Genomic DNA, 22851 nt, shown 5'->3' with positions numbered 1-22851 from the left:
CAATTTAACATGCATGTTGTCAGCGACCCCCGCTCACTGAACAGAATCTCACACGCACAGTTCAGATCACCCAAAAAGAAACAAAATGACCAAAGAAAGGAAACAAAATGACCAAAAAAGACTCAAAATGACCACAAAATGACCAAAAAAGACACTAAATGACCAAAAAAGACACAAAATGACCAGAAAATGATATAAAAAAACACAAAATAACCAAAAAAAGATACAAAATGACCAAAAAAAGACACAAAATTACCAAAAAGACTAAAACACACTTTAACACAGTGGAGACAGAGCTGACTTCCAAAATGATTTGGCGACCCCCAGAAATCATCTCGCGACCCCAATTGGGGTCCCGACCCCAAGGTTGAGAACAGCTGTGGTAGAACTTGTGTGCAATTAATACACTATTCCTTTGTTGACTTCAGATATATTTAAATAAATAAATCTCTTCTTAAAACCCACCTCTTCTCGTTGGCTTTTAACACCACGTAGAGTGTTGATTTTATGTTGATTTTATGATTTTTTTTTTTGTTGTTTTTTATTTTATTCATGCATATTTTATTTTGTGCGGGCAGTACATTTTACATTTTATTTTATTCATTTTTATTCCATTTTTAATTTATTTTATCTTATTGCATCTTACTGTTCTATTGTTTACTACATCTCTTTGTATTGTGTTATCTATTTATTGTTTGTGCAGCACTTTGGAAACCTTGTGTTTGCTAAAATTGTGCTATATAAATAAAGTGGATTGGATTGGATTGGATATTTACTTAACATTACCAGTTCATCATGCATTGCTTTCTGTTTCTTGTTTCTTGTTTCTCTTGTTTCTTATCTAGTGCATATTGTTCTATGATGTCTGATGTTTGCACTAATAAACTAAAATTACAAGTTGCAGTTTGCCTCCATGTCTGTCCAGACTCACATGTAGCCATGACAGGAGTCAAAGCTTCAGATATAGCGAGCTGTTCCTGCTAATAAACTACATATTATTAGCTTGGATCGCAGCAGTTTTCAGGTTCAAATCCGGCCTGAAGTCTCTTTGCTGCACGTCTCACCCTCTTATCTCTGTCACTATCAAATAAAGAATGAAAATGTACCTTTAAAAAAAAAAGATTTAGATCTACAACCCAGCAGTACAGAAGATTGCCAGAGATAAGTTATATGAGTTATATGCATTTAGCCTTTTGGATATAAAATGTCATCATTTATCAGTTCATCCTATTAAACGTTTCTGTGAAATTTTGTCATATTTAGCGCATTAATTCTTGAGTTATTCCCAATAATGTGCCTTTTGAGGTCACAGTGACTTTGACCTTCTACCACTGATATCCCATAATTTCATCCTTGACTCAAAATGGATGTTTGTGCCAGATTTAAAGGCGTTTCTGAGGTACTATGGTACGCATGATGATGCCAGTTAGGAAAAAAAAAATGTGGAGTGTTTTTTGTCTTAAAGAGACTAAATATAAATAATCTGAAGAAATGTTATAATTCTTTTTCTTTTGGAAATTTTTGGGGTTTGTTGTCTATAGGCAACATAGAACCATAACAGTGCACAAGTGAAAAAGGAAGTTTTTAAAAATAATTTTAACATGAACAGGAAACATTGTACCATTGAACCAACGACCCATTGAAATGAATGTCTTGAACAGTCTAAGTGCATAAAAACTATCAAAAATGAAGGATTACTCACCTATCAGTAGGAATATATTTGTTTCCAGATTGTAAAGGGCCAGGAAAATTAAGTTTTGAGTGATTTTTTGTGGTGCAAACTGGCAAAGCTGTTTCCTTTGGAAAAGTCTGCAAAATAGGGTTTCAATATGGCCTCCTGGAGGTCATGTGACAAATTAAAGCATTGCTATTGGTTCCCTATATTCTTCCCTCTTTTTTAAAGTATCGCATCACTAAAAAACATGCATTGTAGAAATTGAACAGGCCAAAAATGGGTATGTTGCCTCAGAGCAACACCGTACCATAGAGGGTTAATAATAGAGTGACGTTTTATAGTTTAATGCCAATTATTTGATCTGGCTCACAGAGGTTCTGACAAACTCTAATTGGCTAAAGTGAAAAATGTGAACGCTCTCAGCCAGCTAATAGAGCTGGAAGTGGGAAAGGAAAAATGCAAATTAATTGCAGGAGTGAGCATCAACTTATGCTAAGCTATTTTTATTTATTTTTTTCGGACTGATGCACTGGCAATTTGGGAACAGATGAAGGTTGGTTATTTATCTTATGAAGCTTCTAAAAACTCACTTATCCAGATGCTAATTGCCAGGCCTAATTACTTAAACATTAACTTTCCATGAAGTGTTTACCTCGTCTTTTCTACCCTCATATGTACAAGTCTTACTCCACTGGCAATATTCTGCCTTAGTTTTTCAGTGTGGCCTCTGTTGACTGATTTTTTAGCATAATGTTTAAAAAAATAAAATCAAATTAGACAGTCCTGGGGCTTTATAACAACATATTCCCAGTAATGAGCGAGGCATTTGTTTTTTCACTAAAGTGCGTGAGTTAAAGCTGATAAGTGGAGGATATTTTTTTATCCGGGGAGTTTATTCTGCCTGCTGAAAGAGCAAAAGGTGAAGACGGTGGAGCTGTAAGACATATAATGAGAACGGTCTGCCATTCAAACCAGAGATTCTGATTGGTGGGACGAGATGGAAGCAGGAGGCATTCAACACGCTGAAAGAGAGGCTTCCTCCTCACAGCGCTGCAGACTCATGGAGAATACACCAGAGACATTTATAAGAGCATTAAGTGTTTGACATTGCATGTCAGTGAGGCGTTAGCGTTGAGTTGGGTGTCAGTTACAAATCCTCAAACAAAACTAGCAGCTAATGTTATGTAATATGACAAACTAGTGACTCTATGCCGACATTAAGACGTATTACCACACTGTAAAAAAAAAATCTGTTTAATTTACGGTAAAATACCGGCAGCTGTGGTTGCCAGAACTTAACCGTAAAAAATACAGTGAGTGGCTTTCCTACTGTAAATTTAAATGTAAATATCAGCAAAAACTGTCATTTAGATTGAATAATCCCATTATTTTTAGGGTAATTGTGTCATTGTGAGATCATGCTATTTCTCCATTAATTATACATTGTATATTTTTACAGCAAAACTGTGTTTTCTAAAGTGTATGACAGTAAACGTTTTGTGCTTTTCTTTGATTTACGGTAATTAAAAGTGTCTAATACGGTGATATACAATTTTTAATTTTACACCCTATTTCTGATGTAATTTGAGAGTGTTTTCCTGTAATTTCTACAAACATTTTTTACAGTGCAGGGGGCAGGAGTACAAAGCAGGCACCGAATCTGATTGGTTCACACCACAGAAATACACTGTATAAAGCAGGGATTCCCAAAGTGTGGTGCGTGGACCCCCAGGGGTGCACGAGCTGCTGCTAGGGGTTGCGCGAGATGAAAATGTAATGGCGGTCTAACAATTAAATTTTTTTCCCCCACACAATAAAGACGTGTAAATAAACACTTCCTTTGTAAAATGTAAAATCAAAAACTGTAATATTAATTAATAAATAAATGCAGGCTATTCAAAATGCGCTTCATCTTAAAATGAAGCGTAGAAGAAGTTATCTTCTTCCATTTTTACAGCCTGTGTTATGATGACGGGTTGTTTAGCTCCACGCTCATTTAAACTTTTTGTTCAACGCGGCTCAAAATATTATAACATTTTCCCCAACTTATGTGCTTTCTGCCTCTGATCCTGAGCCTGTCATCATCCTCTTTGCTCTTAAAAGTGGAAGCTTGCGCATAACTTTGTTGCATTATATTGAAACTGTGTTTCAGATTAATTCAAATGCGAGAGGCGCATTGTTGTGATGGTGATTATTTTATGATATGTGTGTTCTGGTCATTTGAGCATGATTAAACATGCCGCCTTTAATATGACTGTAAAAAAGCTTATTGCATTTTTTTTTTTTAAGGTGTGGGGGATTGGGGGTGCGTCAACACGGTTGGGACGTAGAAGGGGGTGCACGGCTAAAAAAGTTTGGGAACCGCTGGTATAAAGAATGGACGAAAAGTACAAAAGTGGAGCCAAAATATTCTGAACATAGGAGCCACCCAGCTTACACACTCACGGTACTGATCGTGTGGTCGAGCCACCATATTGAGGTCCTGCCCATGAATGAATGAATGAATGAATGAATGAATTTTATTTTAGGACAGACAGTACAGAGCCATTAAACATTGCAACATGAAACATGAGACATGGCTTAGCAGAATTGCTATATTTCACCCGGCTGTCCATGAAGAGACCTGGGTAGGCAAGATGTTTTTGTAAGATTAAAATGTCTTGTTATATTATTAAAATAGCAAATTTTTGCTAAATTTAAAATGCTTTTTTGATACTATAAAACAGCGTTCAGTGGTTGGTTGGGCCGACCTTACCTTGATGGTAGCGCCGGTGCAACTGGCCACTCGTAAGAGATTTTGCTAACTTCAAAATGCTTTTTGATATAATAAACTTGTTTAAAATTGTTATGTTATAAAATAGCAGATTTAGCTTACATCTGTTAATCCAATTGTGAGTCAATAACAGCTGTCAATTGTAAGGTCACACAACTGTTTTATAGCACAGAGACATCATACTCTGAAGACCACGCCCACCAGAGAGGAAACTATCACTGTAACAAAGCACAACCATGGGTTAAAACGCTCACCTAAATACCTGTTTCTAGCTAAAACTATTAGATTTAAGGATATCATATGATTATTTTAGCACTCTATGTCTACCAGAGAGGACAAGGTTCTTAATACTGCATAGCTTTCTGTATTATACTGTTTTTTTCTACTACAACACAAGTTGTATAGGGTCCATGTTTTAACTTAACTTGCAGAAATATAGTCAGACTAAAACTGACTTTGGATGTATAACTTTGTGACTAATATACTGAGTTTCAGATCACACAGTTTTCCACATTGTAAACTGCTGATCTGTCAAGTCTGGATCCACTTTTGTCCTCTCAAAAGTTCAGTTTTTCAGCTTGTCAGCTTTTTAAAAAATGTATAGTTCTGGTTCTTCACCCTGTTCGTAGAGCATTTAACCACACAGCAGCTTTCAGACATGTTTATGTTGTTTGTTAACATGCAGAATTGCCAAGGAGGCTCCTTCATTCAATACATAACTGTCGCTATGCACTTTATGTGTTTCTTTATGCACACTGTTCATTGCACCTTATTTGTTTCATAGCACCAACATTTTTATACTGTATATTCATATTTATTCTGCACTGGAATTCTATTCTACTCCTTAATACATACCCCTTCTTTAGATACTTTATTTTTTATTGTATTTTTATTGTATTTTTATATTTTATTGCTTGAAGTATGCCTAGGTTGTTCTTTTTATTTAATTGTGTTGTCATTGTCTCTGTGTGTAATGCTGCTGCTACACTGTAATTTCCCAGCTTGGGATAAATAAAGTCTGTCTGTCTGTCTGTCTATCTATCTATCTATCTATCTATCTATCTATCTATCTATCTATCTATCTATCTATCTATCTATCTATCTATCTATCTATCTATCTATCTATCTATCTATCTATCTATCTATCTATCTATCTATCTATATATATATATATATCTATACAAAGTCAATGGAGAGAGGGATTGTTTTCCTCTCCTGTGGGGGCGGGGCTTAGGTGCGCTCTGTGTCTATTAAATAACAAAACTTGTCAGATATATGAACATTTGAACATATATCAACATGTTAAGAGCTACCTAAAATGACAGAAAGAGTGTCCACATCCCAGTCAACAGTGTGTGATTGAGATGTTTTTGCTACAGTTAAGGGGAGCTGTGCCCTTGGACATAAAGACACTGATCTGCAGGAATACACATAATCATTTGACAACATCCTTTTCAACAGGGGCATGTCTAGAGGGGGGTATGGTTAACAGAAAGAAAAAAAAAAAAGAAAAATTGTGCACTTACCACTGAGACTGCACAAATCCCTACACATTCAGAGCAAGGTCATTTGGGCGAGAAGGAGCAGAGCCTGACAGTGCAGCAGTTTCAGTCACCTTTCTGCTCAAATGAACCACGCTGGTGTGAGGATTACTACTGGGCAAGAATATCAGGGGTGATTCTGGGTCTTGTGCAGTGCCACTTTTCAGGGCACAGGACACAAGAAAATTATACCACAAAGACAGGCATATACTTAATGCCAAGAGCTTCTTAAGATGTGTACAGGATGTGCATTTTAGAGAGGAGTTGAATTTAATTCAATTTGTGAGATCACAAGAGCATTGAACCAACCCGAGCTCCTGATAAACAACTCTTCACTGAGAAACACACTGAAGGAACTCCATTATACTATACTTTATATTGAATTTGATATTAAAAATTGACATAGAAAACATTGGGCACAATTTAAAGCTATTTTTTCAACATGGTCTCATAGGAATCCGTGAAATAGCCACGGATTTGCTTAACTCAAAATCCGTGGAATAGCCACGGAATCACTCAAATTTCCGTGAAACTGACACGGATTTCGCTGCAATGCAAATTAATGACCATTTTCCATGGATATTTTTTCCTATTGGTTTGTTCCAAGTCACGTGACTTTCAAGGTCCCGGCGGTCAGAACAAAAAAACATGGCGGACAGTTCTCTCATTTTTAGTAAAAAAAAAATCAATATTTTGACTTAGTTTCTGCATAAAAATGGATTTTGATCACATTTCTAGCGAGAAATATATGTTTTATTTTCCAAATATTCACTCAGTGAATGTACATAATCACTTTGTATGATGGAATAGCCACGGGATATGACTGGCATTAACTTGCATTGTAGCGAAATCCGTGTCAGTTTCAAGGAAATTTGAGTGATTCCGTGGCTATTCCACGGATTTTGAGTTAAGCAAATCCGTTGCTATTTCACGGATTCCTATGAGACCATGTTGAAAAAATAGCTTTAAATTGTGCCCAATGTTTTCTATGTCAATTTTTAACATCAAATTCAATATAAAGTATAGTATAATGGAGTTCCTTCAGTGTGTTTTTCAGTGAAGAGTTGTTTATCAGGAGCTCGGGTTGGTTCAATGCTCTTGTGATCTCGCAAGTTGAATTAAATTCAACTCCTCTCTAAAATGCACATCCTGTACACATCTTAAGAAGCTCTTGGCATTAAGTATATGCCTGTCTTTGTGGTATAATTGGTACCACATACACTCAAGCTTCTCAACTGGCACGCATATCTGATTTATAGTGTGCAGGTTCAAACGCAGCTCTGCTCATTAGCTTTTACACTGTCAAAACATCACCGAACTTCATGTACTTTAGCAAAATGTGCGTTGCTGTTCCCTTGCTATAATTTAAAGGAATAACCTTTAAGAGACAAAAGATATGCAGCGTCTATATTTTCTATTTTTAATGGAAACAAATGGCATCCTTTTGAACTCAAGATAAATGCTTTCATAGTCGCTAATATTTTCTGGTCACATGCTGGCAGTCAATCCAACTGAAAGCCTCATTCTCTCATTTTAACATTGACGCACGCAGTGTGCACTGTCACTCCCATCAGTACACGACGTGCACCGTGTGCCCTGCATGTTAAGAAGAAGCACCCGAGAGAATAGGCTATATTTCATCACCACAGGAGCGCCCGCACTAACTACTGATGCAAATTTATACAGACGCCAAGCACGGCAGTTTCTCCTTAGGACTGCTTTCTGCACCACAGTGCTGAAGCGCAGTGAGGGATGAGAAGTTGGGTGTCTGATGGAAGAGGATAGTATTTACAGTCATGCTGAGCTGTATAACAAAGCTCTAACATTTCTCAGCTCAGCTTCCCTATGTTAGCTGCAGGAGAGGTGACAGTTTTGCAGATTAGACTTTGAAATTTATTTTCTCAGAATTTAAGTTCTCTGCAAGTTTTCAATTTGTGTGTTGACTGTTATCTCGTCCCTCCCTCCCTCCCTCCCTCCCTCCCCGTCCTCCTCCTCTCTCTGTCTCCATCTGCTCTGTGGTGTATTGTCAAAGATGAACACTGGTGTTTTGGAAAACAGCTCAGCATGTGTCTACAGAGGGCTGAACACTGTAACTAAGAGGTTTACAGTGGGCAGAGAGAGAGAAAAAAGAGGCCAGTAGGACTGGGCACGGCGAGGAAAATATGCAGAGTCAGCAGACGCTCTGGCAGAGGGTTCAGTGACGCAGAAAACATGGCGGGACGTGAGCGGCACTCTGGAAGCTGCTCCCAAGGTGAACACACTCATTAAAAACATATTTCATGGGGGCAGTGTTTGGTTTTTCTGTCCTGCACCTGACTGAGATAAGAAAGTGTCTTAAGTACTTAAATATCCAATCACACTTGCACTACATATTCACACAATTACACAAACGCCACAGATACACACTCGTAAACATACAGATGCCAAGATGAGCAGGATTAGCCCCATGTGAAAGCTGGTTTTGTTCATACCTCTAACACTCTCCCAGCAGCTCAACAGTGTACACAGCAGATCGAGCAGTGACAAATTTAGCTGCTTTAAAGTGGTGGAGATGAGTGACTATTAAATCCGAGGAGATGTGTTCGCTGAGCGCACAGTATTCAGCTTATGTGCATCCACTTAAAATTTTGCAATAACCTCACTTTTCTATGAGTGTGTGTGTGTGTTGGTGTGTGTGTGTGTGTGTGTGTGTGTGTGTGTCAGAGAATAAGAGATACAGAGAAAAAAGCGGGGGAGATTAAGAGAAAGAGTAGGCAAAGCAGTTCAGAGTGCGGGAAATTACTACAATCCTTTGAAACAATGCAGCAACCTATGAAATGCCTTAGAAAGAGCAAAGCACTTCATCTTCAATAAATCCGGGAGACACAATAAAACACTTTGAGTTTGGCGGTGTGCTGCAGCAACAAAGTGGCTTTTGTGGAACAGCGAGGGATGCAGCATCCGTCAGGTCGAAATTAGTTTTGCAAAAGAAAGTGAAGCATTATATTGTGCCCCCTGTTCAGAAATATGAAAAATAAATAAATATAATGTGACGAGATTGAAAGTGTATTCTTCTTCATCTTGGAAGCTGACAAAAAAAAAAATCATGTGACAAAACTCCAGCACAGCAACTGAGATGGACCCCGTAGTGAGGTTGTTTTGTAAAATATTTTCTTCACGTTTTTCTCTCCCTTCATCTATTTGTAAATTCATTCTCAAAATCCTTCTCATAACACCAGAAAGATTTAACCATTTCCTAAAAGCAGATTCAGCCAGTATTCCCTGTCGTGGTGCACAGAGATTTACATGAGAGCCAGCCTACATGTTACATATTCTATACTATACATTTCACAAAAGAAAAAATAAATTGTTATTGCATTTTCTTCACAGTGTCTGATGAATCTTGGTCAGTCAATCAACACGGAATTATATATACGTGTTACTAATATCATTCCCAGCAGCCTCAGCTCTAGTTTGCATTAAGAGCTAATTAGCAAATGTTACACACTAACAAATTAACTAAAAATGGTGAAATTAGGCAAACATTGCTAAACATAAGCATGTTAGCATGCTGACATTAGCATTTAGCTAGTAGCACCCCTTTGTGTAGTGCCTCATTCCCACTGCATGGATCAGCTCAGTGACACAACTCAACACATTTTTAGTCCGAGGTGCTTTTTGTTTAGTCACTGCAGAGAGCAACCCCCATACGAGTAGATGAGATTTTTAGCTGACTGCCATGACATCATTATTAATTGGACACTTGAATCCTTTCACCAGCAATCAAATAAAGAATTGTCTGCATTTTGTCAATTGTATGGTGTAGTTGTACAAATGCTGTCGCTTTCAACAGTAGCCTGGCTATTTAAATATAGCAGATTTCAGTGCAAGGGCTCATTCTAGAGAAAGTTCTCTCAAACCAATAAATGGTAAATGGGCTGCACCTATTAGTCTAGACGGAATTGTCCAAAAAGTGAAAGTGAGGAGCATTTATGGGTACAAGTCAGGAGCCGGCCTACCTTACATATTTCAAGGGTGCAGAATCCAAAAAAAAATGGTTCCCAAGCAAAATTGTGAGTTTTTGACCTTCTCATTTGTATATCAAATGGCCACCAAATTGCCCATCTTGCTCAGTGATTGGACCATTTCCCCTTAGTTTTTTTGTAAGTAGGCAATCCAGATGAGGAAATTAAGTTTCTGGATCTATAGTCTAGGGTCAGAGCAAGGATATAGTGGAAGCTCAGTGTCTTTTTTATGTTTATAAATTATATATATATGTAAAATACCAACTGGAACATTTAAAAGTGATATTGATTGAATATTTATGTCGGCCTTAAAAAATGACACAAATAATGTTTAATCTCACCTTAAAAGTTGGTATTTTGCATATATATATATATATATATATATATATATATATATATATATATATATAAATATATAAAAAGACACTGAGCCTCCACTATATCCTTGCTCTGACTCTAGACTATAGATCCAGAAACTTAATTTCCTCATCTTTGATTGCCTACTTACAAAAAAACTAAGGGGAAATGGTCCAACAACTGAGCAAGATGGGCAATTTGGCCGCCATTTTGATATGCAAATGAGAGTCAAAAACTCAAAAATTCGCTTGGGAACCATTTTTCAAGTAGGCCGGTTCCCGACTTGTACCCATAAATGCTCCTCACTTCTTATAGAAGGCCTTTTTTCTGAAATCCGTCTAGACTATATATAGCACTTTTCTAGTCTTCACGCTTTACACTCCGGACAGTACCCATTGACACTGGTGGCCGAGGCTACGCTACGTGGTGCCACCTGCCACCGGCAGGAATTCATTCACACACAGATGAATGCAGTATGGAGAGCAATTTGGGGTTCAGTATCGTACCCAAGGATACTTCGACATGTGTTGCTGCCATGGTCACAGGGACCACTTTACCAACTGAGCCACAACCACCAATGACCCCCTTCTAGTATTGGATCGGGCTTAGCTCACCACTGCAACCTTTACTAATAAAAGAGCCATTGTTGGCCAAAAAAAGAGAAAAAATATTGGAATGGAGCTGCAAAACGTATTTTGAGCCTAACATTAAAGATAAAACAGCCTAACTAAGTCTTAATGAGCCTATCAACATGACTAATATGCCATAATGAGCATTTATTAATATGAAGAATGCAGCGAAGGCCAAAGTGCAAATAAGAGGCTGGAAACCAAAGAAATATCTCACTAGAAAAACTCAAATCTAGACTCGAAGTTGACAAAATTTAGAGGTTAAGGCACCGAAAGGTTCGTAAGCTATGATGCAGATTTTAGTTGACTTTTTAATGCCATGCCACATATTAGCTACACATTTTTACAATTGAAGAATACAAATTCCAATGGGCCAATGCCAATGATAAATAAAAATATAAAGAAATCAGTATTCATTTCGTATAATTATTTTATCACAGACACAGGGAGCCACTGCAGACGGTCTGAAGAGCCACATGTGGCCCCGGAGCCTCAGGTTGCCGACCCCTGACCCAGACCAAGGTGGTAGCAAAAAGTGAAACTACTGGAAAACCAAATAAAAAGCGAATTGAGTTGGGGGGAGCTTTGCTGTTATATCATGCAGAAGAAATATGGTATACGTTCCCTGTTTATATCAACTGGATGATTAACCTCCTGAGACCCAAGCTTTTGTTTTGTATGTATTGTTAGTTTCTCCTAGATATTTTGGATCAGTAGGACCTAATTAGTACCAAAACTAAGCATTGTCTTTGAACAGGAAGTCGTTTTCGAAAAAAAAATGATGGGTTAATTTTACTGTATAACACAATTAATTCACTAGTTTATAAAGCTGTTTATTTCTTTACATTTATACCCTCTCATTTAAAGAACGATAGTAAAAGTCTATTCGTTCTCAAATGAGTACTTCCTGATTAGCAGTGTCGTAGCTTGTTGCTATTGCTAAAAAATAGTCAAACTACAAAAATTATTAAGCACAAATAAACAAGTTTTAACCATAAAATCTGATCAGTTTTTGTACCTGGTCCACTTTTGTCTGGGGATAAGCTGCTGATTGACTTTACCAAGATGCTGCCATCTGATTTTTATACTGTATTGACTACTGAGGACAACAGGTCATAGTTAAGCAAAATTAAGTATAAGGTCCAGCAAACCTAAAATTAAATGTCCACATATGAGGACGCAGGGTCACAGGAGGTTAAATACCAAAAAAAAGTTGAAAAACTCATTATAACAGGCAAGAATATAAAACATACATGAGAAAGGAAGGCTGTGGTAGTAGCCCATTCATTGGAGTTGCTTCCGTCAAGATTTTTCACACCATAAAACCTACAGTGGGAGTCTATTAAGAGCTCCATAATGCTGCACATGTTGCATCAGACTGCTCCAGCTGAGCACCGGTCTCGTCACGCTGTAAGTAAGCTGCTCAGGAGGAGTTCATAAAGCTCAGCATCTCCTCAGTACAGTCAGGGAGGACACTTGTGTCAGTCAAGTGGAAGATGTTGATCTACTGTCAAAGAGCGGGCACGTCGATTCGGAGAGAAAACACCTAACTAATGCAGCCAGTGAACCCCCATCAGTTTATTGATCCGCCCGAGGGAACGTGTGCTAATGAAGATACATGTGTCATTAAGAACTAGACGAGTGTGTGCAGCTAAATGCAGGCAATTAAACCTCAATAAAATGTTCTGCACTGTTATACATCACACCCAGCTTGTACATTTATAACACATAATTTATCTTTAGTTTAAAAACTGATATTTACAGCAGCTTATGTTGCATAATGGAATATGTCTGACTGCCCCGAGGCTGTCGCTCTGGGTTGGTATGTGCTGACTGACAGGCGAGCTCAGCCACCTTCAGCTCCACTGGGGTTCTTAAATCCAATACGGGGATTAGAAGAGAGAGGTAGATCTAAATTAGGCCTGTATCTACTCTGATGGAGTGATTTTCGGTGCTGCTGGAGAAACCCAGGGACGGGGATCAATAGCGTAAGTAAGCATATAAACCACTGTGAGGGACGTATGCAGCAGTAGACACAGAAAGTATTTGCATATTTGATACATCTAACTGGGCATTTACCAAGAGAAGGACACTGTAAAAAAGAATCTGTTAAAATTACAGTAAATTACCGGCAGCTGTGGTTGCCAGAACTTCACCGTAAAAAATACAGTGAGTGGGTTTTCTACTGTAAATATAAATATCAGCAAAATGTGTAATTTAGAATGAAAGGTCCTGTTATTTTTAGGGTAATTGTTTCATTGTGACATCATGGTATTTCTCCATTAACTTTACATGAAAATGTTATATTTTTACAGCAAAACTGTGTGTTTCCTACAGTTTATGACAGTAAAAGTAAAAGTTTTGTGCTATTCTTTGATTTACGGTAGTTAACCCTATAAAGCCAAGTGTATCATATTTGATACACAAGTTGTTGAGACCTCTAAATCATCAGTGTGACTTTTTTTTTTCTTGAAAAACCTGATGTATACATGTGTTGAAGAAAAAAATATATAAACACCAGATGTAGCCCAAATAATTTGCAGGTTCCACTGGTGGATCCATCATTGCGGCATGAGAACTTCATATCAGCAGATGTATGATGTCGTCTTATTTGGAAAAAAAATATTTTGTATGTTTGAGAAAAATGTTAAAAGGAAAATCAAAGTTTAATTGGTTAAAAATATTTTAAGGTTGCTCAAAAAGACCCGGTGTATCAAATATGATGCAAATTAGAATTCATACATGCAAATTGATATTGATTTTTTTTGTTGTTGTTGTTTGTTTGTTAGCAGGTTCAATAAACATAAATAGAATTTTCTGGCAATTGTTTCATGGTTCAGGCTTTATAGGGTTAAAAGTGTCTACTATGGTGATACACAATTTTTAATTTTACGCCCTATTTCTGATGCAATTTAACAGTGTTTTACTGTAATTTCTACAAACATTTTTTTACAGTGGAAGAGGTTTATTATATCTGGCCAAAATTTCTGTTAGCTCTTATGGGATTGGATTTGGTACACACCTGCACTGAAAATGACTCAATTAAAGAAGCACTTTAAAGAGCCTTACTCCATCTGAATTATATTACTATTAGGTTCGATGGCCGGCAGCCCGGGAGTCTAATAGGGACGAGATCGTTGGCCATAAGCCAGCACCTTGACCTCCCTGAGCTGAGACACGAGGAGGGCTCTACACCAGAGGGAGAATGAAGATATTCAGAGTTATAGGCCTCTGTGGACCTCCTGGACTACACTGCGGACAGCTTTTCACTGTGCCGATCCTCACATCACTTTGGTTCAGTGGAGCAGAGAGGTGACTGAAACCACCACACTGTCAGGCCACGGTCTTTTGAGCAAGAAGGAGCAGAGCCTGAGTGTGCAGGGATTTGTGCAAACGCAGTGATTTTTGTCTGTGTGGATGTTAACCGCTGTGAACATTTTGTTGCCACAGTTGGTTTAAGAGCAAGAACTGGGAGAAAATGTTGGGGAAAACTAAAAAGCAAATATAAAGAAGAGGGAATTCATCCAGCAATCAGAAGGCAGAGAACACAAAGAAAGTGGAGATCTAGTAAATAATGCATGTAGTCTTCAGAAACAGGTTTAACTTGTCGTTTGCCCGAGGCAGATTCATAGCCATGGCAAAGATGCACAAATGAAAAAAAATGCTGTTTGGACACGAGGACTCTCTTGCTATAGTTTTGCTTAATATATGTTGTCCATGTAAGTATTAGTCTAAGCACTTCTACAGCTCTGCACTGAGGGAGGAAGATGTTTTATCTCTGAATAGCTGCAAATTATGCAACAATATCTCTATAATTTCAAGATGCTGCTGTGCTTGTGTACTAACAGCTCCTGTTCTCCTCATCATTACATCAATTTCTCACGAAGATTGTTTTTTTTCCCCCGTAAAAGAACGTCAGTCACTTCAGATAAAACCCAATTTCAGCTCAATGCATCAAAACACAACAGCAGGCTAACTGGAACTGTGATTTGCATATCTGTTAGATTTGCCCCTCTCGCTTGTGCATCAATTCTGACAACTAACCCATTCACTGCGGCCCAATCAAACAGAATTTGCATGAGGCAGATAGTGTACACACATCACATCACACTTTCATCGGACATTTCGTGATAAACATAACAGGCACAGTGGGCTGAATGAAAAAAAGATGTAGCAATTTTAGAAATTAGTTGTGTGTTAATGTGTGTTGAGAGGAATCTGGGGGCTGTGCAGTACTTAATACTTAATGCAAATTATTTCTAAGTTTTAATTTAGCAGTAAATACTATACACCAATGGTGCCCAACCTGGGGTTTGCAGAGTACATCTGAGGGGGCGGTGAGAGAATTATAGGGACAATCTACACCAAAATCAAAAATATATCTTTTTTACTTTTACCTTTAGTGCCATAGGTTGTTTTTTTTAGTTGATGAGTGTTGGAAATATTGTCCAGTGAGCTGTCCGCCTTCTCTCAAATATAATTCATTTTTTGTATAGTTCTTACATTTCTGGAAAGAGACATCACTGTTAAGCAGTGTTAGATAACATGACTTCTATAATTAACGAACTAACTTATTTGTTTCGTTGCATTGTTACATACTGAGAAAAGTAAGTTAAAATACTTTTGCACTACCAAAAATGAAACTGCCCGTCTACCTGTGAATGTATTATTCTACCATCATTGAATGGCCTCATCTACAGCACATAATCTGTAACTCTGCAGCCTAATAACAGAATGACAGACGCAATGTCCCCTTTACAGCTAGATAAAGTTTAACTACAAGAAAATGTGATTCAAGAGGGTACCAGTGCTCATGCATATACTGTAAGAAGTTCATTTTCTTTTGCAATTCAACTGCAATGAAAACGTTTTATTTAAAGTGCATGAAAATAAATAGAAACCAAGGGTCCCTGACGGCACCTGTGCAGCCTTTGGCTACTAAAGATCTGACAGTGAACTGTGCAGAGGCATACTTGGCGCAGCTGACTATGAATCTAACACCAGCTCGTGTAGCTTACAGTACATCATGTTTCAGGAAGCAACCAGTTAATTAGGTCAATGCTTAGTTATTTACTTTCACAACATAAAGGCTGTTCTCTTCCACCTTGTTGCTGACCTACACACGATGGATGCCTTCCATTAGCACGCAGCAAACAATACCCTACACAGAAGCAAAATAAGTTACGTTAACGCATTGCTTACACTCAAAAAAAGAAAACTGGGTGTCTGTTACCTTCTCCTTAGTCTAACATGTAGCTTCTACTAAATAAAATGATGTTTTGTGGTTGAACAGTTTTAAAACATGTAGTTTTAGCATAAAATGCAACACTTTAAAATTTACTAGAATACTTTATGTTAAAACAACCTAATTAAATTGCTGAATATAATACTCTCTTCAAAAATGATTTATTTCCTGAATAATTACTATTATGTTCATTTTCATATGATAAAGGTAATCTTGTAGGCTAAACCACTCAGCACAATTAATTTATGTACTTCACTATTTTAAAAAGTAGTTGTAACTACACTATTAAATAAAGTAACTCTTAATAATGTCATACATGTTTAAATGGCCCAAGAAAATCACGTTAGTATGTTACAATTACCCTTACAAATCTAGTTGGACTGACCGCTGGTAATTAATTAACAGTAATGCAAATACATCATGTTGACCCAACATATTTACATTTTGTTCACTCAACAAAACTGTTTCTCGCTAAATTAAAGCATTTTATTTAGGTGGAAATTATTTCCATAATTTTATTTTGTTCTGGGAACAAGTTATTTTTTTGAGTGTATGTGAAAATGTAATAACTGATTACTTGAATTGTAAAACTCACGTGCCATATAGTATGATTACACTCAAGAGAAGGCAGGAAAGCTGAACCGTTGCTTTATTCAGGACAGCTTTTATTGTGAAAAGTATTTTGGAGGATGTAGTTGCTGGTGCTGTTGAACTGTATTGCATCTCACAGATAGGTGTGTCTGTTATTTAACCTGGGACAAAATAATAGGAAGACCTGCTTGTATAATGAAATATATTTCAATAGCACCACAAACTGCAGTCCGCGAAATGAGACAGTTAAATCACCACCTCTGTAAAACAGTTTCAACAGAGACCGAACATTATAACCTTCATGAAGAGAGAATTTATTGCAGCATTGTTGGATAAGACTGCATTAGTTTTATGGTTTAAAGTTTCTCGTTAAGCTGTCAATGATCTCATTATCCCCCTGTCTATTTTGATACATTTTCAGCTTACTAAAAAACTTTCACACTTATATTCTGAAGGCGAGACTGGCTCAGCTGTCAGACGTGATGCGATACGAATCTTCAGCACTGCCACACCCTCTTCTTGTTTTACCTCCCTTTATACTGTGATGCCCTTCAGATAAACTGAGCCAATCTGATACACAGTACAGTCCTGTGAAAAGGCATTCATGCAGATTAACACAAGGCCAGTATTATGTGAAAAATGCTGCATTCGTTTAAATCTAAACCCCAAACCCTATTGCCTGTTTGTTGTTGTCTCTAGTGTTTGTTATATATCATGTTTGTATGGTACATATTATTTGCACATATATCTGAGAGGCTCGCCCTCTCTGCTCGGTATTAAAGATATGAAACAAGAGAGGCACACAGCAGATCAGCAGCTCTGCAAAACAACTCAGTACATAAAGATGCTTCCAGTCTGTATGAGGCACAATATTTATCAGGGCCTTGCAACCCTTAAACAGTAATATGTCCTTATCAACACAGTTTCAAGCCCACAGATACATACAAACAAAGTGCATTATTCATTAACCCTATAAAGCCAAGTGTATCATATTTAATACACAAGTTGTTGAGACCTCTACATCATCAGTCTGATATATTTTTTTCCTGAAAAACCTGATGTATACATGTGTTGGAGATTTAAAAAAAAGAGCAATAAATTGCACAAAAATACCAGATGTAGCAAAAATGACACAGGTTCATTGCTGGGTGAAAACTTAATATCAGCAGATAAATATTTTTTTTCTTGCATATTTGAATTAAATGTTAAAAGTAAAGTCTTAATAGGATAAAAATGTTCAGTTTTATGTTTTTGTTAGTTCAAGAGTGAAGAGAGTGATGTATCAAAATATGATACAAATTAGAATTCATATATGCAAATTGATTTATTTTTTTTGTCAGCAGGTTCAATAAATACTCAAGTTTTTAAAAAATATAATTTTCTGGGAATTATTTCATGGTTCAGGCTTTATAGGGTTAAAATGGTGCTGCTGTGCAAAGAGGGGGTGAAGAACATCAGCAAAGACAATCCAGAGCTGCGCTGGATTCTCATGTTTGTCAACATTTCAAATCCCAACAGATGGAATCCTGCAACAGCGCTTATTGAGCAACACGTGTAAAGGAGCATGACTTTTCCACCTTGGGAAAATGACTGACATGCTTCCATTATCAGCCGTACAAAGTGCTGCCTTAGCTGGGTTGTTGTAAATGACACTCGCTTTGAAACTCCACTCAGACACTTCTCTCCAGGTGGTAATGGAGGGAAACATCGGAATTTATAAGTGCTGTGGCAAAGTCAATGTATGGGATGCAACTCTAAAGGCAGTTTTATTTTGATGTCTGCCCTGGGCTCTCCTCATTATCCATCATAACACTGTGTGAAGAATCACTTTGCATTTATGGCCGAGCGGAGGCATCAAAGGCATTGACTAAGTTCTCGCAGCACGGCTCCATGAGGAGAGATACGAGGCCAGATGAGGGAGGATGCAGCGGACACTTTCATTCTGGAAGCAAGTCAATCTCCGCTCCTTTTCCCTCCCCGGGGAAATATGTATTCTGACCATGTGCATTACATAATAAGATATCACTTCAAGTGTGCTTCGTTTGCACCGCACCAAGGTTGTAGTCAATGCTCCTGCACCCCTGAAAATCTCGATAGATTCAGTTTTCAATAATTCAGCAATCAGTCTGAGCTCTAAGAGCATCTCTGACAGAGCCTCAGCCTGTCAGACTCAACCCCACTAATACTGTGCACCTGCATTATGAATACATTTCAGCTAGAAAATGTCTTAACGGTTCGATAACTGACAGCAAAATATATCTACATTGACTGAAAACATCCAGGAATGGTCTTTGCTGACAACATGCTCTGATAATTAAAAAGTAACTGATCCACAACAGTCTGATTCCTATTTATCTATTTATCTTTCGGCATTCTGGTCCCAATTAAGTGCCCCCTTTGTCAAAACAAGATCCCAACACAGCTGAGCCTTAGCTCAGAGTATAACTGTTAAATTACCTGAAGATGACATGCTTTTGTAGCTCTATTTTGTACACAAGTTGATGTACTCAACCTGCTTCTCAGCAACTTGCAGAGGCAACAGAAACATCTCCCACAATCAAAATAAATGACTATTTCTTCATGCCCTTTACATAAGCAGACACATCTGACATCCTCCCCAAAAATAACCCAGTTTTCTTCTTTTCCCCAAAAAAACTCTATGCTTTGCCACAGCAGCAGCCCAGGAAGACATGAGCTATCATAATGTCATATTTTGTACCTTAAAAAGAGGTTTGTTACACTCTTTAGCGTCAGCTAAATAAAAACGGCAATAAGATTGAGGATGGGATCGGGGGGAGAAATGCTGAGGGTGGAGATCAGTTACGCTGACATGCGGGACATGCAGCTGGCTAATGATTTGTGAGGAGGCAGGAGGTGTAACTGCGGCTACTCACTGGCTTGCATGAGCTGCCCCTGGCGTCCAAACACCTGGGAGAAGGTGGCATGGCTGCAGGTGAGGGTGTCCTCCATGGCTGTCCCACTGGCTCACGCTGAGGGGGAAAGACAGAGGAGGAGGGATGAGGGAAGGTCAGCAACACTGCGTCACATCAAGACAGAAAAAAGAGGAGAGGGGGGAAAAGAAAAAAGGAAGAGGGAGACGAGAGGAAGGGGGGGCTTACCTTCAGTTGTAGAAGCTGGTGTGTGATCTCTGGTGCCGACTGCTCTCCTCTGGACCGTCCTGCTGCTGCTACTGCTGCTGCTGCTGCTGCTGCTGTGAGGAGCGAAACACAGCCCCTCGCTGCTCACACCAATATGAGCAGAACTGCTCGCTGCACAGATAATGGGAGGGGGTGTGCCTGCTTGCCTGCCTGCCTGCCTGCCTGCCTGCTTGTCAGCATGTAAGAGTGCACGAGCGAGAGAAAGTTCTCTGAATGTGTGCCTGCGAGAGCATTTTGGTGTGCGCATGTGAGGGAGAGTAATAGAGGGTGGTGGAGCAGGTAGCAGAGCTGTAGGCACAGTTGCTCTGCCAGCGCTCTGATCTTGTGCTTCGTCTATACAGGCTGACAGTCCTCTGCGGCTCCAGACAGGCTGGGTTGAAGGGAAGAGCAAAGAAGAGTGGAGGCGAGGGGTGAGCGGTGTCTACGGCAGGTAAAAGTCAATCCTCCCTCCTCCTCCGTCACTCTCAGTGAGAGTAGACAGCAGCGTATGTCCTCTGGGCACAGGATGGGACTGTTGTCTTCTGATCTGTGTGACTATGCCCCCTTTTCTTTTCTCTCCTCCCTCTCCCTCCTCCTCCTCTCTACAGCCCTCATTTGCTGTGCCTCAGCAGTAACATCTCTCTCTCTCCTGTTCTCCCTCACATCTCATACTCTCTCCACCCCACCCCATGCAAATCCCCTCGATCCATCTTAAAGCTCGGGCCGCTGCTGGGAAACAGATTCTAGCAAACTCAAGTGCTTCATCTTCCCCCAGTGCTGAGGGGAAAAAAAATAAAAAGGAGGATGAGAAAGTGGAGGGGTTGAATAAAAAGTGAAAAGTAGGGCTGGTACAGCTGGTGGTTTCCAGAGGCTTCGTGTTGAAAAGGAATTGTGGAAAACTGCTGAGTATAAAATAAAAATTAGCTCATACACAACTGAAAAATAACTCTTACCTATAAACTCTATGTAGTGCATAACGGTGGAGCCGTGAAAGATGAGCCACACACTGCAGCTAAAAGGTACATGAAGGTGTCGTAATAAAAAATTAACTGTGTCATGAGATCAAATGAGCACATGTTACAAGAGCTTAAAATACCTTCTCCGGCCTTGCAGGCACAGTTAGCTATATTATACCCACAGTGCAGCTGTTGGCATGGAGACCTCTACTACAGACTCTGACGTTGCAACATACTATCACACTGGAGCCATCCCTGCACTGTTTTACCTCTCCGCGCAGCATGCAAACCTGCGTTAAACAGCCGATTTCCTTCCCAAGCGGCGAAAAAAACAAAACTTTGCCAGGAAACCTATTGTCATTGAGCCATCTCTCACACCGCTGCTCTGCAAGGCGAGCACACCAGGGACCTGACTGCAGCACTCACATCCTCGCATCACATCCTCCTGTTTTGAAAGGAAATGGCATGACGCTCCAAGAGCCACAGTGGGAGCTCGGAGGAACACTCGGGTAGTGGGCTGACTTAAGCAGGTGGTTCTGCAGGTGAAAAAGTAATGGAAAAGACATAAAAACAAAACCCCCATGCACTGAGAGAATAAAAGAAAAATAACTGTGACATTGATGTGTTTGCCTAAGAGCAGGTTAAGTACCAATTCAATTGGAATCACAAAGTCAGAAGCAGTAACAAACAGCATGTGGTGGCTGACAACATGAATAAAATCTGCTGGATGCTAAGGTCAAACTGAACGCAGCCATTTCACAAACAGGAGAAAACTCAACGCAACTTCACTTTCAAGTCTGGGAGATTAATGCCCAGCAGAATAAATCTCCACTCCGTCTTCATCAGCTTTAATGCTATTCTCTTTGAACAGGAAGTAGAGGCAGAGTGAGGGTTTTTCGGAGGCTGTGTATATTGTCATGTATGAGCAGCTGTCGTTCCCTCCCACTCCGTCTCCCGTCACAGGCTGGTCGTCTTTCTCTAGAAGACGAATAACTGTAAAGGTTAAAATTAGCAATCCAGGTTCCTTATATTCAACCAATTATTTTGTTATAAGAAAAGGAAAACCACCCATTCATGTTTTGAAGCTGGAACAACACGGGTTTAAAATAAGTAGTTGAAAGACAGATTAGTTGAGAGAGAAAATTAATTGGGAGAGATTCTGATAAATCAGTTAGAAATTAATTTTTCAGGCAAAATTGCCCCAAAATGCTGGATCCAGCTTCTCCAATGTGAGAACTAGTTCTGTTTTATATTATGTATCTTAAAAAAACTGAAAAAATTATGAATGTGTTATGGTCAAACTTTACCTTTTTCTAATGATAAATCGACTAGTCCAGGAAACAATGGCAGGTTAACAAATAACAAAAAGTACTGTTAATTATAATAATATTAATATTAATAATAATAATGGTAATGTGCCAGGTTAAATATAATGTGGGATAACAGTCTTAATGTAAACATATACACCAACTATATCTAAATCATGTGCAATAATTTAATTTGTCACACTGTTGTTACATATATACATATTTGTACATATCTATATTTCTATTTGTATATATCTTTATCTACTTAAGACTTGCATTTGTATTTAATGTAGCATGCTTTTTTACCTTTATTTTATTTACAGAATTACTTTCTATTCTGTTCTTATACAGCAGCAACTGTAACAAAGCAACAAAAGGGATCAATAAAGTATTTCTGATTCTGTTCTGATTGTGAGCATTTTGGTGTTTGCATTTAGCTCAAAACAGTCAACAGAGCATTTTATATCTATAATTAGTTCTCTAGAAAAAGATTTAGCATGTCCCAAAACATAGTAGGTCAAATGCATTTTTACAAAACTACCAGGATGTTCTACTACATCCTGTCACATTTTGCAGCATGCAAGCCAACGTGCTTTTCTGTCTATTCTGACCCACAATCCCCTGTGCAGCACTCAG

The 22851-nt window shown here is 38.6% G+C and overlaps 1 protein-coding gene across 1 annotated transcript in view; it reads right to left on the bottom strand.

Moving 5' to 3' along the window:
- kaznb (kazrin, periplakin interacting protein b) overlaps positions 1-20041 on the bottom strand; it is a 188261-nt gene extending 168220 nt beyond the window's left edge. The window contains exons 1-2 of the mRNA XM_059328782.1: positions 19935-20041; positions 19710-19805 (exon numbers count right to left, since the gene is read on the bottom strand). Coding sequence (XP_059184765.1) covers positions 19710-19785 — 76 coding nt within the window. The 5' untranslated portion in view covers positions 19786-19805; positions 19935-20041. The remainder of the gene's footprint in view (positions 1-19709; positions 19806-19934) is intronic.
- Between the last annotated feature and the right edge of the window lie 2810 nt (positions 20042-22851).

Source organism: Centropristis striata, chromosome 3 (assembly GCF_030273125.1).
Source record: "Centropristis striata isolate RG_2023a ecotype Rhode Island chromosome 3, C.striata_1.0, whole genome shotgun sequence".
Taxonomy (NCBI): domain Eukaryota; kingdom Metazoa; phylum Chordata; class Actinopteri; order Perciformes; family Serranidae; genus Centropristis; species Centropristis striata.
The sequence above is the reverse complement of the archived record's forward strand: the minus strand, read 5'-3'. Positions and strand labels throughout refer to the sequence as shown.